The 23,161-nt window shown below is 33.4% G+C and overlaps 1 protein-coding gene across 1 annotated transcript; it reads left to right on the forward strand.

Moving 5' to 3' along the window:
• Positions 1 to 476: 476 nt before the first annotated feature.
• On the forward strand, positions 477 to 22,855 carry LOC140436281 (uncharacterized). Its single transcript, XM_072524987.1, has 3 exons — positions 477 to 802; positions 21,507 to 21,698; positions 22,363 to 22,855. Exons 1-3 carry the CDS (start codon positions 508 to 510, stop codon positions 22,665 to 22,667), a joined length of 792 nt encoding a protein of 263 aa, XP_072381088.1. The 5' UTR covers positions 477 to 507; the 3' UTR covers positions 22,668 to 22,855.
• The last annotated feature ends 306 nt before the right edge of the window (positions 22,856 to 23,161 follow it).

Below are 23,161 nucleotides of genomic sequence, written 5' to 3' on the forward strand. Positions count from 1 at the left end.
TATTATATCGTATTACTTATCCTCTCTGTATTTCAGTTTTCTAATTAAGGTTAAACTTGTAGTGAGCTATCAACAAATTGTGAACCGGGTATAGGTACTGCATTGTTTCATGTTTCCGGTAAGTAATAATAAAGAATTATAATAATATAATATATTCTATAATATATATAATAATATACTATAATATGTTTTTATTATTACTTAAAATATTTAAGTAATAATAAAGACATATTATAGTATATTATTTTTAATGAAAGTATCTTAAGGTTAACCCTGTATAGTTCAGTCGACCTCAAAATCGCAACAGAAACACTATGAGGAGAAAGCAGATTACATAAAAATCGAAACAACCACAAAAACATCAAATTCTTACCAAAAAATCTTAGATGTTCAATGTAGCATAAAACTCAATGCACAAAATGATATAACGTTAAGGAAATGCCAATTCCTATAAATGCGATCGAAGAATAATAACTAATCCAGTATCACAAATCGTTCCATCAGACGATGCGTCTGTTATTCGTAAGTATTGCCGGGCTCTGCCTGTGTTTCGCAAATTCGGGTATCGCTAGGATTATCCAAGATGAAGATAAAGCGTTAGTGATCGCAGATTTGGACGTTGCGGAATCAAAACACGGGCATCACCATGAAGAAGGTGGCGGACACGAACATCACGCTCATCACCACGAGAGTCACGGGGAAAAGGGAGATAAAGGTTATAAAAGTGATCATCACCACGATAAAGGAGAACACGGAAAACATGGCAAACATCACTCGGCCGGACATCACGAAGAAAAAGGGGGTAAATAAATATTCAACAGTTTTATTTAAACACTTCATGAAATAATAGTGATCCTTAAATTAAAAAGTAAATTAAAGGTGTTTTGTACCCCTTTATTCACACTTAAACTGTCAATTGTTAGCTTAGAATCGATTTCACACGTGAACTTTTTTAATTTTTTTAGCGATGTGTCAAATTTATTTTATATTAAACAGTAATTTTTGCTCTTTTTTGGGTTATATCATTATATCAGCAATATTTTTGACGAATTCCCCTTCGATATATAAATTCTTTATCGTTTGTACGTATCTGTATGTATAATTGGGGTTGGTTGTAAAATATTTATTAAGTTGGCTGACAGCAGTTTTTACCAATTTTCGCTTAATTACGTGACGTTTATGGCTTGACATCATTAATGTAAGTTTGGTTATAGACGTGTATTTTTAACAAACTTTCTTAAAAAAATTAAATTCAGATTTCAGATCTTCTTCTTTACCTAGTTATCTTCTTCCATGCCTTGATTTCTTAAATCTTCGCCCACCGTTTTTCTTTAACTTCGTAAATATCTTCCGTATTTTCTTCTTTCTCCTGGTTTACATTACATAGTTTCGTTGGAAAATCTTGTATTGGGTATTTTTTGTACATATCCAAACTAGATTAACTGTTTAACCTTTTCCATCTTTAAATTTTCTGCGGCTCTTTTCCAGAAAACCATCTGTGTAGTTTTCTTACTATTTTTATCCAATAGTACTCCATTTAATAGTGCTATTGATTTGATTTCGAGAATGTTTCTCTCTCTAATGGCTTCGTCTATTGTTCAGTTATAGGTGAGTTTCATTCCTAGGTATTTATTTTCTTTACTATTTTGTAGTTAGTACAAAGACTGTTATACATAGAAAAATGTCTTATCTGGGACATATAGTAAGAATAAGTGGATATAAAATTTGTACAAAGGAAACAAGTTTCTTGGTTAAAAAACATTTTTAAATGAACTTATATATCAAATGTAAGACAATTATTCCATATTGCAGAAGACCAAGAAGCCTTCGGAATAGTGATCGCCAAAGTCGGATAATTCTGATATGGCACGCAAAGAAGAATAAATACTAATTTGTATTGTCATTTCATTATCTTAAATAAGGTTTGTTCATTGTCGTTCTACACATATGTCCTTTGTTTTTTAAACGCTATTGCGTGTTTGGTGAAGAATGTTATCTCTTATGAGCAAATGGCAAATACTAAGTAACGAAACGCAAGTGAAAAATCATACAATACGTTCTATCAAAAGGGCATTACGCTAATAACACTTAAACAACTTAACATATAGTGACGTGCAATATGGCACGTGATTCAATTAGACGAATAGGATACAACGGCGAAGAAAAATCAAACGTGGCGTAATGATAATAGGATCGTAAGCCATAGCATGTTTATGTTTGTTTTTTTCTAGTGATTCCCAAATTTTATATTGTGAAATACTTTCATAAACTTCTTTAAGATCTAAATGCAATAACTGCTTATATAAAGTTTGTTTTCTATTTTATATTTAATCACTTTTCCATATATTTCGCTGATTGAGTCTGTCACAATAATGCCTATGTACATTTGCCAATGCCTTTGTACAATGCCAATTTTACATCTGGTTGGTTCTTTGCTGACTACTATTGTTTTAGTTTTCTGAGATGAGATTGTGATATTAAATTCTTTTGCTCTTATGTTAAATCTGTGGACCAGTCTTTGCAGACTATCTTCATCTTGGGCTATCAATATTGCGTCGTCTGCAATATAATATTGATTTCTTTGATTCCCATTAAGTATCCTCTTCCTTTGTTAACGCTTTTGATAATTTCATCCATGATCCAATTAAAGAGCATGGGACTCAATCAATCATCTTGTCTTATTCCGTTGCCTATTTCTATAGGCTCTGTAAGTTTTCCATATATTCTGACTTCTATTTTGTTGTTTTGGTGGATGTTTTCAATAGTTTTTACAATGTTTAGTGGAGCTTCTCTGTTATACAGAAGATATATTACATATTTAATTCATACTCTGTCAAACGCTTTCTTTAGGTCAATCAGACACAGAAATGCTGGTCTATTATACTCTAGTGATTTCTCATCAGTAATTTGCTTTATAACGAATATTGCATCTGTACACGATCTTCCACTACGAAAACCCAGTTGTTAATCTGCTAAACTTATCCTCTGATTTATTAGAAGAGAAAACTCATTAATGAAAATAACGAGTACAGAAGAGTTCAAAACAAAGATTGAGACAGGCAATAAATGCTATCAACAAATTAAGAAGGGTTCTGTTCTTAGCAAGAACATTAAATTGAACATAAGCAAGAACATAAAAGATAAGACTTCCAAGATCCTAAGTAATCTTCGTATTATTTTATGGGTTGAAGGCTAAATAAATTGAAAGGTTTCAAATTGTAGACCTACAAAAGAATATTATGAATAAGTGGTTGATATAGTCACGAATGTAGAATGAAGGGAAAAAAGACGTTTTCATAAATAATACTAAAGTTAGAAAATTGCAACATCTGGGGCATTTCATGAGGGACCAGCAATAAAACTTGGTGCAAATATTATTACAAGAAAAAATGCAAGGTAAAAGGAGTCGATAAAAAAGACAATTGGAAGACAACCTGGTTAAACAATTTAAGGGCTTGATTTTGCTGCACGTTTGCTGATCTCTTTCGTCCAGTAGTATCGGAAGTGTGAATTGCCATGAATATTGACGAAGAAGTAGAATGGTATGAATGATTTTGTATCATATTGTTACTAGTTTGGATATCACTACGTTTTCTTCACTCTGGTATATGATTGCCCAAGATTCACTTTGTGTACCTTCTTAGGTTAGCATTGCTTACTTTGTCCCAAATATTTGACGATGATTACCCTCTACGATAGCTCCCATCGATCTTCCTTCCAATGAATCTCCTATCGACTTTCTCTTAAGCTTAATCTAACATGATTTTTCCATATCGAATTAGAACTTTATGTATGAAAATAAAAAAAATATACTAGAAACTGAAAATACAAAAACAACAAATTTTTTTTTTAGTATGTAGTAAATATTATAGTAGGAAAGAATAAAGAAAAAGTAATGTAAATAAGAAAAGAAAAATGGCCAAATATGGGATTATATGATTAAATGAACCCTAATATATTTCCTTGTCCCTATATACTTTAATAACTTAAAAGGTTTTATTACCTGTCTTTATGATAATAATATGCCTCTCTCATAATAATATATATTTGTCACCCAGCTTTGCCCTTGTATAGGTAGTTTTACAATTGATTGCCTCAAATAAATAGATAATAATCTCCAATGTTTTTGGTAAATCAATAATCACAATAAAAGAACGACAACTTTTACAAAAGTTTATGAATATCGAAATAGTTCCTTCGTAGTATCAAAAGAAGTTCCTGATACTTTTTATTTTTTTCGATAAACATTTTTACTCTGAATTAAAAAACTTTCATCACCGAAAATATTACATATCTATTATTTGAACGTACTTTTTAGCTAGTTAAAGATTTTTATATCAAAATTACGATAGCTATCATAGTTTACAAGTACCGGTGATTTTTATCTAGTTTATTCGGAATCCTAATTTAAAATTAAGTTTTCATAACTTTTCTCCACAAAACTTTTATTGCTTCATCCAAATACGTCATTAGTTTTTAGACACCGATTGTAGTTTTGACTGAACCACTAGGGTGGACTTCTCTGGCAAAAAAACTAAAGAATCGATTTTTTTAAGTTATTATTACAATCTTATAAGAAATCCATGTTACATTTTTTATTTAGTGTACACATTACACCGTAAAATCAGAGCCAAATATTTCTTTAGTTAGCGTAAGCTAACTTTAAAATAAAATATATCTCTAGATCACGAGAAGTAGCATATTTTTTTAGAACTGTCTCTAGAATTTATTTCGTTTTTACGAGATTACAACTTTTTGTGGGTACTTAACATCACAATTCAGCTTCCTCTCGAAATCTTGGGAGTTATACAGTGCGGTGATGTTCTGAGTTAATTCATCATTTATAAAGAACACTTTATTTTCTTTGTCTCGATTTTCTTTTGGGCATAGTCGCCCTCAAAAAAAAAAGGCAAATGCTATGAAATATAAATGGAGGTAAGATTAAATATACTCTTATTTTTCTTTGTCATTATTTTAGAATTTCTTTTAAGGTACATTTTTTATTGAATTGATAAGCATATCCGTTCAAAATTTACAATGTTTAAACATTTTTTTGGGCCTTAAAAGTTTTTTTAAATAACAGGTAGATATTTTTGACAAAACAACGTAAGTTTATCATGAATAAAAAACAGTTTACATGACTTGGTCTTTATTTCCAATAAATATATTACTAACATTTATAATAAAATCAAAGTATATATCAAAATAACCATTACTAGGGGTATCGATTATGGCGTATCCTCCAATTTTACTAGTACGCGGTTCCCGAGAATAAGGACAATCGAATTGGATGACTAACATAAACATTATATTCAATAACATTATATTTCCAGAGATGAATCCTAAGAACCTGGAAGAAATACTTCTATCAACTGTTAAACAACCAGTCTAGCAGAAATATATCACATATAGAAGTGCATACAGCTAAAATAGAAGACCTATACACTACATACGAAGAAGTAACCCAGACAATTAAAAAACTTAAAAATAATAAGGCACCAGATAATAGGTACCTGCAGAGTTCTTAAAACATGGAGGAAAAGGGTTGTATATATATATATATATACAAGCTAATTCAAGGCATTTGGCGAGAAGAAACAATGCCAGAAACGAATGGAGGCATGTTGTTAAGTCAGTTGCCAAGTTGCCTAAACCCACGAAGGGTTGTAATGCCATGGATTAAGTAAGTAATCAAATTTTGAAAGCTTCGGACACATTATGCAAAATAAATCCAGATATGCCCCCGTACAAGCCACCCTCCAAGGAAAAATATTTGAAACGCGAGGTCCAGGAAGAAAAAGAATATCCTGTATTGCCAAGACGATTGCCAAAGAAGGAGATATTTTGCTTTTAATTGTGGTATAGAATAGAAATATGCTTTATTGTCACTGAAAAAATTGTACAACTACACAAAGCTTGAACAAAAAGACAAAAAATTGGACAAAGCTTACAAAAAGTCAAAAAAAATAACAATAAAAAATTAAAATTTCTTAACATTACATAAATCGTATATACATAATATACATAATATATATGAAAATGCAACTGTGATAGTACAACTAGACGAAAATACAAATCCCATCCCCATTAAGAGAGAAGTGAGACAAGGAGACGTAATATCGCCAAAGCTTTTCAACCTAGCCCTAGAAGACGTCTTCAAAACTACAAATTGGTCAACCTATGGCATTAACGTTAATGGCAAAAAGTTAAACCACCTCAGATTCGCTGACGACATAGTGATTATAGCGAGCACATTCGAGAAACTGCAAATTATTATTTGGGAACTAGCAGCCAGCTCCCAATACGTCGGCCTAAAAATGAATATAAAAAAACAAAAATAATGACAAACACAGATGACCCCAGACGTATAACTACAAATGGCAGTGAGATAGAACAAATCCAGGAATATATCTACCTAGGCCAAATCCTGAGACTTGACAAAGAGAACCAAAGTGCGGAAATTACTAGAAGAGCAAGACTAGCATGGGCAAGATTTGGAAAACTTAGTTGGATACTTAAGAACCACAAAGAAACTTAAATGGAGCTTCGCGAACCACACTGCTAGACAAAAAGACCAACGTTGGAATACTACAATACAACATTGGATACCTTATGAAAGTAAACGACCAAGAGGAAGACCACAGATGAGATGGGTTGATGACATTAAAAGAATAGCCGGAAGAAATTGTAAATAAATTGCTCAGGATAGAGACCGGAGGAAGGAGTTGGGAGAGGCCTATGTTCAAACATGGACGACAGAAGGCTAAGAAGAAGAAGAAGGACTTCCAACACATTTGTTGGAAGATTTAAGAACATTTTTATGGATAGTCCATCAATACTACAGGAAGATTTGCTTTTAATACTACTACTGATTGTTTGGATCAGTTCAGATTTATCAACTGGTCTTATAAAGAATGAATTCGAGACCTTTTTTGAATTGTAAAGATAGGAAATAGGATCGTGCTGTAGCAAAATAGTTGATGTTATATTCTTACTCACATTAAGGCAGTATTTATTTAGATTATCAGGGTTAGGAAGAGAAAATGTTTGAGCTGTGTTAGTTGAGGATCATGTAGGTATTAGATATGCATTGGATATACTCAAACAACAACCAGACTGTCTCTAAATAATAACTATTCAAAAAACTCTCTTAAGAGTGTTTTATGGTTTATTTTGGTTACTGTTATTAATTTAGAAATAAATTATAAGATAGTAAGAGGTTGTAAAAAAAGGTTGTAAAATATACAGGAGAAAAGTAAAAGGGATATCGAACTAAAAGAAAATGGTTGGCATCGGTAATATTCGACTTAGGAAGAGTGGGAGTAGAAAAGTGTAGAAAATATGAAGGAATGGAAGAGAAAACTTTGAAAAATATAACCAATAGAGGTCACAAGAAGCCAATGACCTACATGGTCTGAAGCGCTGAAACAAATTGCCATTTATTACGATTCTCGTAAGATCAATAAAAGAGAACAGAAAGCAAGAAAGAGTAGGTTTTTTTACAAGGTCAAATTTTAGGTAAAATTTTACAAGGTACAATTTCCCAAGTTCTATATTTAACGTTTCGTTTTTTTTTTCTTTAGACTCTCTTTGTCTTTTTTTTTAAAGCTGTTTAAGCTGTTTTACGTTTTCACATCTGAAATCTACTCTCAAATAATCATAAAAGGTGGTGTTTTTTAGAAACCTGGTTTTTAAGAACTTTTTATTGTTCTGAAGTTAGTTTATGGCATCTTAATACAATTTACTACTTAAATAGTAAATTGTATTATAGCTTATTCCAAATTAAAATAGAACATTGTATTATAAAAACTTTATCTGTAAATAATTTTGTGTTATCATTATTTTCTCCTATAGTTACATTCATGTTTAACTGTCTTTGAAGTCACGCACCACCCCTGAGCATTCAACAAAAAGAATTCACGTAGTTTATTTCTTTTATATTTTTTATAAAGTCGAAGCGTAGAGAAGCGTCGTATTTTATAAATAAAACATTATGAGCAGAAACTCCTTTAATAACTTTTTCTAAGGTGGACAAACTACAGTATAATGAAAACAATGCGAATCCGTCTCTAGAGCTATATGAAATTTTTAATAGTTAGCTTTGTAGTACACAACATAAGTTATTTTATATTTTCTATCCATTTTACAAGGACTCTGCGGTATATGCTTAGAAGAAAGACAAAACCTTTTAGGACACTTAAAGACACTTCAATGCTTTTGTGGTTGGAGGGGGATCAAAAACATAATAATAAATTATTTGAAAGGTTATTAGGTGTGAAAGGAAATGATATTACCTAGAAAAAAACGCCATAGCAATGGCGTGGAAAGAATACGCAGAAAGACTTTTTAATGACGAAAGACCAACACAACCAACGCGCAAACTTCCTTCCGAAAACTTATCAGGGCCATCAATAATGCGAAGTGCAATAGAATATGCAGTTAGAACCACAAAGATGCATAAAGCAACAGGCCCAGATGAAATTAATATAGAAGCAATAAAACTACTAGACGAGGAGAATATCGAAATCTTGGTAAAGCTGTCCAATAGAATTTATGATACTGGTTACATTCCGCGAGAATGGCTGCAGTCATCCTTTGTGATGATCCCAAAAACAGCTAATGCCACAAAATGCAATGAACACCGCTTAATCAGTTTAATGAGTCACTTGCTGAAACTCTTCCTTAGGATATTACACTCAAGAATGTACAAGATACTAGAAGAACTTAGCGGGTCAACACAATTCGGTTTTAAGGGAGGACTAGGAACAAGAGAGGCAATTTTATGTTTGAACACTTTAATACAAAACTGTTTAGATCAACGAAAATATGTCTACCTCACCTTCATCGACTACGAGAAGGCATTTGACAATGTTAAACATGATATCATGATGGAACTACTACATAGGGCCAACATTGACCAGAAGGAGATCAGAATTATTCAGAATCTATACTGGAACCAAATGGCAAAGGTGAGGATTGATCAAGACCAATATACGGATGAATTTGAAATCCGGAAAGGTGTCCGCCAAGGCTGCATACTCTCTCCGATGCTTTTTAATTTATGTGTTGAAAATATATTTGCGGAAGCATTAGAAGACACGGAATTAGGCATTAAGGTGAACGGCATACCAATTAGCAACCTACGCTATGCGGACGACACAGTGATTATAACTGATAAATTGGAAGATCAGCAGTTATTACTTGATAGGGTGAATAGCATAGGTAAAAAATATGGCCTCAAAATCAACATTTTGAAAACGAAATATATGGTCATTAGCAGAAACCCTTCAGAAAACCCGATAATATGCATAGGTGACGATCGCATAAAACGCGTGAAAACTTTTAAATACCTTGGCACCACAATCAATGACCAATCGGATCCACAACAAGAGATAAAAACCCGAATACAAATGGCAAGACAAGCTGTTGTGAAATTCAGACCGCTCCTATGTAATCAAAACCTACATTTCGAAATACGCTACAGAATGGTCAAGTGCTACATATGGTCCATCTTGCTTTATGGCATGGAAACGTGGACTTTGAAAAAAACATCTATCAACAAACTTGAAGCATTTGAAATGTGGTCATTAAGAAGAATGATGCGCATACCTTGGGTGGATAGAGTTCGAAACGATGACGTCCTTAAGAGAGCCGGCGTGGAAAGAGAACTCTTTAAATTAATTAAAAAACGCAAGATTGGTTACCTTGGGCACATATTGAGAGAAGCAAAATATGAAATACCACAGTTAATCCTACAAGGGAAGATCGAAGGTAGGAGAGGAGCCGGCCGCAAACAATTATCCCGGTTAAGAAATATTAAAGAATGGACAGGAATACACAATACAGGCGAGCTCTGTCACGCCGCCAAGAACAGAATTCTAGTAATGAGATAGTCGCCTACGCACTTTGGTGTATGGCATGTTAAGAAGAAGAGAAAAAAACTTCATCAATTTATACAAGATATGGAATAGGGTGAGGTTGGTTCGTCATTTACATATAAGTTTGTATAAATTATCCAAGGTTTAATCGTCTATATGATGACCAGCATTATCCAGATACAACAGATTTACTTCAATGTAGGACCTTAGTCAACGACTAAACTATTCATGATAAACATCAAGAAGATGTTTATTAATTTCTCATTAAAATTGTCAATCCTTCAAAAAATTATTGCTACGGATCAAATGATTTTTGACGAATCATTAGCTTAAAATTATGCCATATCTGTTGAATTTACCCAGTTGGTTTATCATTCTAAGATACATTTAATTGTGTCTGCTCCACCATGGTTGTAGAAGACGTTTAACCCTTAGACATTGAGAGATCAAACCAAGAATTTCAAAGATACGATTGATTTTCGCTTAGTACAAATTTTATCAAGGGGACAGTAAGAATAAAGAAAAGTCAGTCGTAGCGTCCCATTTTAAGCCTTGGTCTTAACAATGAAAGGTTCCTCTTTGTCAAACGAACAAGATGTCAAGACATCTGAGCCAAAATCTTGAAGTAGACTGGAATAGTTGCTGGCCCATTTTCCTAGCTTATATCACCCAAAGACATAAGATGCATTGAAAACTTGTACTGGCATCAAACGGCACAGTTAAAAATAGACAATTTTATATCTAAACCCATACATATAAGAAGGAGCGTTCGACAGGGATGTGTGCTTTCCCCTCTTTTATTTAATATTTATTCGGAAGCCATATTTCCAGAGTCTTTGGGGGATGCAAAGATGGGAATCAAAGTGAATGGAGTATTGATCAACAACATACGATATGCTGATGATGGTGTCTTAATTTGTGACAACATAGTCGATCTTCAACAACTTGTCACTATAATCGGAGAATACAGTAATCGAATGGGATTAGAGATTAATACCAAAAAAACCAAATTTATGATCATCTCCAGAAACTTGGATGCACTTGAAAACTCCACCATAACACTGAATACTAAGTCCATTGAAGGAGTGAGTAAATTTAAATACCTGGGATCGTGGCTTTTTGAAGACTGGGCATCGGACAGGGAAGTAAAATGTCCCATTGAGCAAGCTCGACAAGCTTTCGTAAAATTTAAGAAGGTACTGACTTGTTCAGAGTTCGATCTTCAACTGAGACTAAGGTTTACTAAGTGCTACCTGTGGTCAATGCTGCTATATGGCGTAGAGGGCTGGACACTCAAAACGAGCGATATAAACAGATTAGAAGCTTTCGAAATGTGGCTCTATCGCCGTATCCTAAAAATACCATGGACAGCGAAAATCACAAATATAGATGTCCTTAAAAGAATAAACCAAGAACGCCAACTTTTCGAAACCATCAAGAAAAGGAAAACGGCGTATCTAGGTCACATTATGCGGAATGAAAAATACCAGTTCCTCCAACTTATAATCAAGGGGAAAATTTAAGGCAAGAGAGGAATGGGACGCAAGAAAATGTCCTGGCTCCGAAACATAAGGCAATGGACAGGGATTAACGACATACAATCTCTGATACATATTGCAAGAAATAGAGAATTAATGCAAAATGTGATCGCTAACATCCATTAGTGGATTTGCATCTGAGGAAGAAGATATCACCCAACGTGAAATGAGCTGTAAATGCAGAAAGTGTGTAGATGAAAGAGAATAACTTTCTAGCTGATATTTTTTTATTTATTATTTCAAAATAATAAATAAAATCACAAGTCAATAGCTGCAGAAGAATATTTTTTACCTACCTTTACTTACTTTCATCGTTACTCTTGATCAGTACATTTATGCAACAATATGAAGCATAAAAGATTTTGATTATCGATAATGATGCTAGTTGGGTACCCAAATCAAAGGTTGTCGAATCTTGTCTAAGTTTCTTTAGAATAGTAATTCCGAATATGGATTAATTAATATAGTTTCGTTCTACCTCTCTGCTTTTGTAAATGCAAATGAAAACTTGACCCTTCATTTCTATTCTAGTCCGATATTACTTTCAGTAATTTCTTGCGATTAACACAGTCAAACGCTGTTTCGAAGTCAACGAAGCAAAGAAAGAGATATTTTTATTCGTCTTCATACTTTGAGCAAAATACTTGGACTAAAATTTAAACCAATCACTTCAGGAAAGGTACGACACTTTAAATGTCCATGAAAAAGTGAAAGAAATAACAGGTAGACACAGAAAGAGACAAGAAACAACATTAAAAAAATAATAATAACGAGATAATGACAGGTACAGAAAACAAACTGAAGAGACGAAAAAAATACATTCAGACACTTTTTGACGACGTTCTCCACCATCCACCGGTGATCGAATAAATGAAAAAGGTCCAAAAAATAACAAAAGAAGAAGTTCTTTATGCAGTAAAAGCTCAGAAGAACGGAAAAGCCACCGGTCCAGACAATATTAATGTCAAAATACTTTAATTAACTTAATAACTCGACTTAATAATAGCACTATTCAATAGGATATATGACACAGGTAAAATACCGCCAGACTGGCTAAAATGAACATTCGTAACATTACCAACAAAATCCAATGCCTAACACTGCGATGACTATCGAACGTTAAGCATGATGTCTCATGCCCTTAAAACTTTTTTCAGAATCATTCATACACGAATTTACAAGAAGTGCGAGTTTCAGATGAGTGATACTCAATTCGAAATGGATTGGGAACACGAGAAGCTCATAAAACTTATCTTATTAGTGTATATTCAAACAAATCTATTGTACTTTTGCTATACGCATAGAATAAAAGCAATTTCTATTGTGATTTGTCCAATGTCATAAAGTTGTTTTTACAGGAGAATATTATAATTTCCCTCACCTGGTCCGGGACTTTTGTTACTTTTTAATCGTCTAATGTAGATTTTTATTTCGCTTGTTAGAATCACTGGTTTTTCGTTGCTTTTTATTTACATGCAATTTACATACAATATACATTTTATTTGCTAAATTTTACAAAAAGTTTTCACAGCAACTCTCCTATATATTCTAGAAGTGTAGTAAACAAAAAATCCTTGCAATTTTACCTTACAGGACCTCCCTATAAGAAAGTTATTGATCAGCCTGGTTGATGTTGCTTCGTAATATAATTTTATCTCTAAATTAATTTTAGAAGAACGAAGAGAAAATTCTTGACAGGAAAAAGTTTTTAAATAAGAAAAAACTTTTTTTGGTTTCCATTCATATTTATTAAAAATTTATAAAGGATAAGAGCAATAGTTTAGATTTTATAAATCTTCTTAAAAAAGATGTTTAATGGATATTAGACGTTTTGTATGGGTATTTATTAGTATTGATTATTGCTTTAAGAGTATTTATTATTAAAATAATAAAAAGTTTGCCAATGTGAGTCCATAATACTGTTGTATAGGAAGTAGCCAATTCTTAAAATATTAAATACTTTGATAGTGAGATAGATAGTTACCTATCTGTCTCAACTTAAGTAGTAAAACTACCTAAGATTGTGAGAATTGACTACCTCCTATACAACAGGATTTACTAGTACTTTAAGAGTATACAGAAGAACAAATAATATAACATATACCTCTGGTATAAGGATAAGAACACTTTTAAAGTTGTGAAAATCACATTTAAAAGGTGCTTGGTATACCAATGGCTTGAACTTGTTAAAATGAAGAAAATTGAAGAAGCTCTTAACATCACACATAATTATGACCCCCAAAGACAGATATTATATCAAGAGCTAGTAGGAACTAGGAAGAGAGGCAGGCCAAGATCTAGATTTAAAACTCAAGTCGAAGAGGACTTGCGAAAGCTAGGGGTCAGAAATTGGAAAGCCCGGGCGAAAGATAGGGGAGAATGGAAACTAATTCTTGAACATTCCAAGACCGACACAGGGTTGTAGAGCCAAAGATGATGATGATGAGAAGCGAGACGGAAACTAAAGCCGACGAACTACAAAAATTAAATAAAGAAATATCCAAAGCTGTTAGACAAGACACTCGAAAATACAACCAAGAACAAATCGAACATACCGTTGAGAACAATAAAAGTATGAAAGTGTTGAGAAATAAACTAAAACGGGGACAATGCAGATAATAAAGATTAAAGATAGAAATGGTCATTTTACAACCAACAGAGAGAAAACCATTAAAATAGTTAAAGAATTCTACAAATTGCTGAACACAAGCCGACACAAAGCAAATAGCAGAGAAGGTCAAGTACTAGAAATATTAACAAAGAAAAAGGACATTGTTAACCAAGGATCAGAACTAGTACCGGAAATCACAATAGACGAAATGAAACTAGCCCTAAGAAAAGCTAAGAATAGCAAATCTCCAGACGAAGATTGTGTAGTTACTGATGCAATTAAAATCGAAGGCACTTGCTTACTTAAGAAAATAAAAAACCTTTTTAACATGTGCCGTTTGGACAGTAATATACCCGACAAGTGGCACAATGCTGAGGTTGTTCTATTAAACAAAAAAGGAGATCCCAATCAATTAGAAAAAGACCTATATGTCTTCTTAGTAACCTATACAAACTCCTTACAAGAATAGTAAAATAGTAGTCTTGAAAAAAAACTTGATTACTAATAGCCAATAGAGCAAGCGGGATTTCGTAGCGGATTTGGAACAAATAATCACCTACAGAGCAATAAAACGGTAATAGAAAAGACTATCGAATACAATTGACCACTAGTTTTCTGCTTTTTGTAGATTTCCATAAAGCCTTTGACACGGTAGAATTTGACAAAATCCTGGAAGCATTACAAGCATGCCGCATTGACTACCGATCCTCAGATGATTCCAACAGGGTGATAACTTATCACCTAAACTGTTTACCGGAGTACTAGAATATGCTTGTAAAAAACTCAACTGGGAAAAGAAAGGACTGAACATTGACTTTGGGAGATTACCAATTTGAAATTCGCAGACGACATAGTTTTGTTCTGGGACAAACTCAAGGAGATATGTACAACGCTACATGAACTTCAGTTAGTGGGTGCCAAAACTTTGACATTGACAGCTACAACTTCTAAAACGCTGCAAATAGCTCAGAGGAAAATTGAAAGGTCAATGCTGAGTATATCGCTTTGTGACGGAGTTAGAAATAAAGACTTAAGAAGAAGAACAGGAAATACTACTACTATCGGTTTACAGCGTTCTCCGACGCCTTCCGACTCCTAACCGCCATTCTTCTCTATTCAGCCATAGGCCTGGAGGGATTTCTCTTTCCTCTAGTTCTTTTTTAATTCCCTCTCTCCAGCTTTTTCTCGGCCTTCCTCTTTTCCTTCTCCCTTGTGGTGTCCACGTCAAAATCTGTTTTGGAATCCTGTCATCTGGCATTCTCTGTACATGGCCGTACCATGTTAACTGTTTTGTTTTTATGTCATCAACTATTGTATGCTTGACTCCCATCATTTCACGTATTCTCTCATTTGGTATCCGATCTCTTCTTGATTTTCCTGCTGCTCTTCTCCAGAAGTCCATTTCTGTTGCTAGTAACAGTTTCTCTGTTCTTTGTTTCATTTGCCAAACTTCGCTGCCATCTGTGATTACACTTTTAAGTATGGTGTTGTATATGAGTTGTTTGTTCGCTTTAGATATTGTTTGGTACCACAGAATTCCGTTCATCATGGATATGGCTTTTCTACCCTGTATGTTTCTGTCTTTTATAGCAGCATCGAGTGTTCCATCTTGAGTTATCTTCATACCCAGGTACTTGTATTCATCACAGTTTCTAATTTCTACCCCATCGTCTAATATAATGGACTCTTTTGTCCCTCCAATACACATGGAGTATGTGTATTGGAGGGACACAATTCACATCATACACAATTCACACAGGAGAATAGGAAATACCGATGTAATTTCCCGAATTTCCACACTGAAATGGAACCGTACACGTCGCCCGAATCAGTAATGAAAGGTGGACGAAGAGATTGCTTGAGTGGAGGTCGAGGTTCGATAAAAGAAGTAGACAAAGATTCCCTACTTGTTGAACTGACGATGTCAAGAAAATGTCAAGAAATTGAATGAAAAGTGCTTAAGATAGAACACAATGGACAAATATGAGTGAGGTCTATATCCAGCAGTGGACGCAAAGGACTGGGTGATAATGATATATATATATATATATATATATATATATATATATATATATATATATATTTAAGTCGTTTTACTACTCTAGTGGTTAATTATAGATTCTTTGAGACAACAGTAATGATAACTACATATTAATTTAGAATTAATGCTAAAACATAGATTTAAAAGCGTATGTATTTTAAACTGTGAACAACAATTATAACGCACACGCCTTTTAAGGTCACACGACAGTTGCTGCTTTTGCGTCAGCTGACATTTTATCAGATTTTAGAGTACATTGTGGTAATAATAGCATAAGGGAGAAAATTTTTGCATCGATTTTATTACGTTTGTGTTAGAATCATTTATATCTAACAATTTCAAAGTGAAAAATATGTTTTAATGGTTTGCAAGATTATACTACATACATATACACAACTAGTTACATACAAAAAAAATACGTTATATACAAAATTTGACAGACCAAATTGTCCCACTTTTCAAAACAATTTCGAACATAAAATTAATTAAATACAATCCACTTCTAAATTTAAGGATCTCCTTAAAAATAAAGGCTTAAACTTATTAATGAACAACATAATTTTCCGAATAAATTGCAGTGTATGTCAAACAATGGCTTAAGCAACCTGTCATTTATCACAAAAGTGACTGCAACATAAGAAACTCTGTGCATTTGACTTTATTAATGTAAAAATCTTAAAATAAGTTGATAATTATCAAAACCGGCTTTTCCTTGAAATGGTCCACATTAAGAAAACTCCTGAATCTACTAATTATAAGATGAACTCCAACCATTTGTGTAATATCTACTGCAACATAATAAGTATTTAACACATGACGTGACTCTAATCTTTAAAAACCAAACACATTACTCACATAATCATTTAGTAACTCTATCTATAATTTATTCCATTTCTGAATATCAATCTTACATGCTCCTGGTCCTTTTTCATTTCTCTAACATTAATTGTATCTTCACCTTACAATAAATGAGTTTCTCTGAGAGAACATATACAAAATTGGGATATGCGAAGCAGGCGAAGGTGAAAGTTGTAATTGAAAGAATGGCGCAAATGAAATGAAGGTGGTTAGGACAGGTAGCATGACAAAACAACGAAATATGGACGAGAAATATTGTACATTGGAGACCACGCTAGCGCAATCGCAGAGGAGCAAGACCACAAAAACGGTGGATAGATGGGGAGGCCTTTGTCCAAGGCATAATGCAAACAGGCTGAAGAAGAAGAAGAATCGTAAGATATCTAGGTTTCTCAATGTTGTGTAGTGGCAATTACTCACTTTTACGGATTTACGGTACATATTCTTTTTATAATTCCAATAGCTGCAACGCTACGTCCTATCATTGTATTTACGTGTGAATTATTTCTAACAAATGTTCGGTACAGTCGATTTTTCTGTCAAGAAAGGTAGCTGCTGGATTTTTTATTGGCATTCACCATTTACATCTACAAAAATTATCTAAATTAGAGGAAAAGAAACTACATCTAGTTTTTATATTATTTTCTGTGCATTAATTGGGATAGCTGCCATAACGTAAATTAAAGATAGATTTCTTCATTACCCAAGTATAGATTGTATAGCAGAGTTTAAAAAAATCAAATTATGTGTGTCAATTTTTAGGTGATAATGTGAACATCTTTTTTTCAAAGTAAGTAGAAAGTAAAAGATCGCGTGTTATCAATGTCCAGTCATCTAGTTTACTTAGCAGAGCATTAAATTTGGTCGCATTAATCGTTTTTTAAATTTCTTTTTTTAAATTCTTTGCCGACAAATAATACTTGTTAAAAGCAAATGGTAATAACTTGTAAAAATGCAAATATTTTGGAGGTACATGTGATTTTACACTGTTTTGAAACTTTTGACACAGCATCGAATTAAAGTTTAGTCACACAAAATGCTGTGCACTGGATGTACACGTAATGGATGTTGAATCCGGCTACTTACTGATACGAAATAAAATCGGCACTCAGATGAAAAAAAACCGAACGCATCAGCTCTGGCCCAATGAATCTAGAAATAAAAAAATCCAGGACATTTTAAGCATTTTACCTGATTGTCTCTCTAAATCGAAGTCTCTCTAAGTTGAAGTTATATAATACAATCCGTTGAAAATCCGAATTAAAAATTAATGGGCCTTTTGAAAGCTCAAAAAGTTATCATAAAATACCACATGACTTTCAAAACAGATTTTAGGAAGTCGACTTAAAGACAGTCTTTTCCAACTAGGATTTTTAAGGAGGCCATTTTCAAATTCAATAAACGCTGTGAAAAATAAAAGCGTCCTTAATATGTCTCCTGTCAAATTAAACGGCAAATATATGATTTTTTATACAGACACATGTAATAAGAGGCGAATAAATAACATGTTTCCGAAAAAAGATGTAGCAGTCGAAATTTAAACTAACCTTACGTCATACATTCTCTGAGAATGTAAAAAAATCCTAGCCTTTACCTATTGACAGCATAATATTTGTAAAGTATATCAGGTGGCGTAGTTTTTATGTTTTAATTGAGAATGCTATTTATTTTTATTTGTTCAATACACTAAACTTCTGTCGTCCTTTAAGAGTGTAGGCGCAGAATTTCGGGCCAATGCTTTTTAAATGCATTTATTTTTTTTCGAATCCTGAGAAAACTAATAAATATTTTTTAAAAATTTAAACGAAGAATAAAATATTACGTTATTACCGAGGGCCCAAAGTCCCTTAATAAATATACAAGAAGTTTCTTTTAAATGAGATATTTGAAATTAAAAATCACACTTAATTGTCTCTTCTTTTTTACCCCTGTAACTTATTAAAATAAACATTATAGTAGTTTTCAGGAACTTTTGGCCCTCGGCCATAATGTAATCTTTCATTCTGCGTTAAAATTTTTCGAGGTGGGATTTTCAAGGATTCGAAAATAGTGAATGCATTTAAAAAGCATTGGCCCGAAATTTTACGCCTACGCTCTTGAGTTTATAAAGTCTTATAGTAAAGGGATACTTTCTTTACCAAAATCATCCTTTTACTATAGGTCAATGTACTCATTAAATTGTAATTCAAAAAATCTGTTTTACAGTCACAACTTTAGACATAGCTATAGCAGACTTTTTACCTTAGAAAGAAACTAAGCAAATTAGCTTCGAAACTGTTAGAACATATTCGAAAACATTAAACTATAACTTTCTCGAAATTTGATACCCAAACCCCGCCGATAATCTAAGCCATATGTAAGTCTTTTTCTTTTAGGAGAAAGGCTTGGAAGTCTGGCATACAGAATAGCAAAAATGATTTTTTAAACTGTCTAAACTGACAAATTAAATACATAGTTGTAGGGACTATACCTACTTATAAACACTGTCATGAGCAGAGTGTAGTTTACTGATTACGGTTAGGCCATATTAATTATATACACGTGTACCTATTTTCAAAATTAACCAACTAATATGTGAGCACTGTAATACAAACTTAACAATAAAATGTACTACCGTTGAATGCGACAAATTCAAACACAAACGAACTAATTTCAAAAGTGCTTTAAATATGTATCGGTCGTGCTAGGACAAACAGTGAAACATTGACTATTTGAAAGTCTATTTGTAAAATCAATACATTGTATCACTAATAATGGATTTACATAATTTTACCTTTTAATAAAAAAGGCAATCCTAACAATTATATACAGGGTAATCTAAAGTGTCTTAAAAATTATATAAATGATATTTGAAAAAAAAAATATTCTGGGTGGTAAAAAATGCTTAAAATTTGAAAAATGTAATAAAAAGAGTTTTATAAATGTTTTTGTTCATTTCCTGTCTCCGCTAAAAAGGTTGACTATTGTGACAGCGATGTTAACCCCTAACGCTGCTGTCCAGAACAGTAAAATAAAACTAAGAGCAAAACATTTTCGGAGGTTATCTGACAACAGTGCCTAGCAGAGATCTTATCTCTCCCAAAGCTGCACTTGCCAAGTATCTTCCTTGCATAACGAATTTCAGCAAACGTCATTTATTTCCAAATGTAAAGTATATCAGGTGGCGTAGTTTTCATGTTTTAATTGTGAATGCTATTTATTTTTATTTGTTCATATATTCAAGTACTTTCTAGCTAGTTATTTTATCCCTTTAACAACTTTTCAAGATCTTTTGATATGCCAACATTTCAAATATTTGTTCACGGATTGTTTATTTAGTGTCCTCAATTTTCCACCAAGAAAATTAGTGGAGCTAACTCAAATGTGCGTGACGGACTCATATGTACAGCTAAAGATAGGAAACAGAACATTGCTGCTACAGAACATCAGGACTTATACAACGACACCCCTTATCACCGTTGTTATTCAATTTAGCCTTAGAATATGCAATAAGTAAAATTCCATTAGTCCATATTATTAAATCCATAGTTAATTATTTGTCAGTAATGTAATAAACGTCGAACAAGTGGACAAATATGCATACCTGGGAACAATGATTAACTCCACAAATGATTACAATCAGGAGATAAAAATAAGAATAGAAAAGGCTAGAGCAAATTTCAACAAAATGAGAAGAGTTCTATGTACCAGGGATTTAAAACTGGAACTAAGAGTTAGGTTGGCGAGGTGCTATGTTTTTTCGACCTTATTTTATGGAATGGAATCTTGGACCTTGAATGCTACATCAATGAAAAAACTGGAATCATTTGAGCTGTGGGTGTACAGAATAATTCTGAAAATATCATGGACAGAACACGTCACAAACAAAGAGGTTCTGAGAAGGATGAACAAAAAAATGGAAATTTTAAATTCAATAAAAACAAAAAAATTGGAATATCTCGGACATATTACACGTGGAGAGAAATACACCTTGCTTCAACTGATCATGCAGGGAAAGATCCAAGGAAAAAGAAGCATAGGGAGGCGTAGAATGTCATGGCTGCGCAACCTGAGAGAGTGGTACGGATGTACATCAAATGAACTTTTCAGAGCAGCCGTCTCAAAAGTTCGAATAGCTATGATGATTGCCGACCTCCGCCGCGGAGATGGCACTTGAAGAAGAAGAAGAATGTAATAAAATTCATGAACAAGGTTGTTCAAAGTCAAACCATAATTATTATCACTCATGTCATTTAGCATTACTAGTCTTGGTCATTACCTATCTGTATATTTTTATGTGTATGGTCTACCTAAATAATGATTTTTGACTCTGGCTCTATATAATCTGATTTCACTTGTTTCTACTATTTTATTTAGGAAACTGTAGGTATTTTCAATATTAAAAGCAGTGAAAGTGGTTTCACTTGCATCAGTTCCATTATTCTCACATATTTTCTAAAATATTTCTTTCGAATAAACATTGTGCCATGTTGGCGATAATACAAAATTCTGCTGACAACTCTATTAATTCTTATTTTACCTACTACGGAATTATTTATAAAATTATTAAGTTTTTATTAAATTTGTGAAATGTTTTCCAGGTCACCACAAACACCATCACGATGAAGGAGGCCACCATGGGGAACATCATGCCTCTGGTAAAAGTCACAAAGGCGGAAAGTTCGGTGAAAAGAAGGGCCACAAGAAGGGACAAAAGACCACAGGGTACCATCATAAGTCACACAAGGATGATTATCACAAGGAACACAAATTTTACGACGACTACCATAAAGGTAATTCAATATATCTTTATCTCTGTTAACTGTTTAGCCGTTTCTTTTATAATGGTCGTACTTATTGCATTACTTCTTCCATTAACTAGTCCTTGGTACTTCGGTAGATCTGTTTTTTACCTAGAGCTATTATATCAAGGCAATAACGAATCTTTTAAAACCGTAAGTTTTTCTTCATGTACATATTTGTAAACTGAGGGAAGTCGCTCATATCTACGATAAAATTGTTTCCTTTTGTTTTCGTGTTTATTTTATTTTGAAGAATTAAGATTAAAATTCTCCACGTAAGACAATGCGCTCATACTTTAATCCTCAGAGTCCACCTGCTTTCTGAAGCATCGCTTAGATAGCACTTTTCTTCTTTCCATGTTCATCTGGGCAAATTATGTTACACATTGAGGTTAGAATACTACTGGGATTTGTCGATTGATCATGGCATAGGTGCCTGTGGTATGTTCAACAAACAAATCTAAAGTAATCACATTGCTGCAGCTCCTATGTAATATTGTTGGTTCAGCTACAGATATTTTTTGGTAATACCTTAATCACATTTGTTAGTTTGGAATGTTAACAATTTCTGTAGCTTTTTGAACATTATTGTATTAATTATTTTATGAACTTCTTTTATAATAACGATTATATTTAATTATTACTATTTTTATAGGTGGTCATCACGAAAAACATGGAGATTTCCACGGCCATCACGGAGGAAAATCCGGCCACCACAAGAAGGGCGGCTCACACAAAAGTGGTCACCACGACGACCACCACGGCAAGAAAGGTCACTCCGACAAAGGTCATTACGACGAAGACCATAAAGGCCATAAGGGGCATGGAGGGCATGAAAGTCATCACTCTCATCATTCCGACTATGGAAAGAAAGGCGCTCACAAGGGTGGAAAGGAGTACGGATTCGCTAGTGGGCACGGAGGCGGCGGTGGTGGAGGTGGTGGAGGCAAAAAGCATTAATGGACTGATTAGAAAGAACTACCTCCCAATGGATTCCTGTAAAGGGAAGCATTGTGGAAGTATTATCTCTGGTGTTGTTTATTTATGTCTGATTGTTTATTGTTGGACTGAATATAACAAGGATTTATCGTATTTGTTGTGATTTTATTAATAATTGTTACTAAAATTATGTAAATAAAAATGTAAAATACAAAGGTTGTATATTTTACTATTCCTCCTCCTCATTCCTTGGGCCCTTGTGAGGGTGTGGTCACACTTCTGCATTGGCTGTGATTATGTGGCATATGGACGGCTTTATGTAGGGCTTTTCCCACCAGAGTCTTTATTTGGCCTGCTCATCGTGTTAAAGATCTAGTTCTTGATCTTTGGCCTTCTACCTTTCCTTCTACTACCAATAGTTCCATGGTCTCTGTTCTTGGGATCCCCTGTGGCCGAAGTAAATTAGATATTCCCGGTTTACCTTTTTTAATATCCTGTTTTTCATATGAACTCCT

This window comes from Diabrotica undecimpunctata, chromosome 3 (genome assembly GCF_040954645.1).
Source record: "Diabrotica undecimpunctata isolate CICGRU chromosome 3, icDiaUnde3, whole genome shotgun sequence".
Taxonomy (NCBI): Eukaryota; Metazoa; Arthropoda; class Insecta; order Coleoptera; family Chrysomelidae; genus Diabrotica; species Diabrotica undecimpunctata.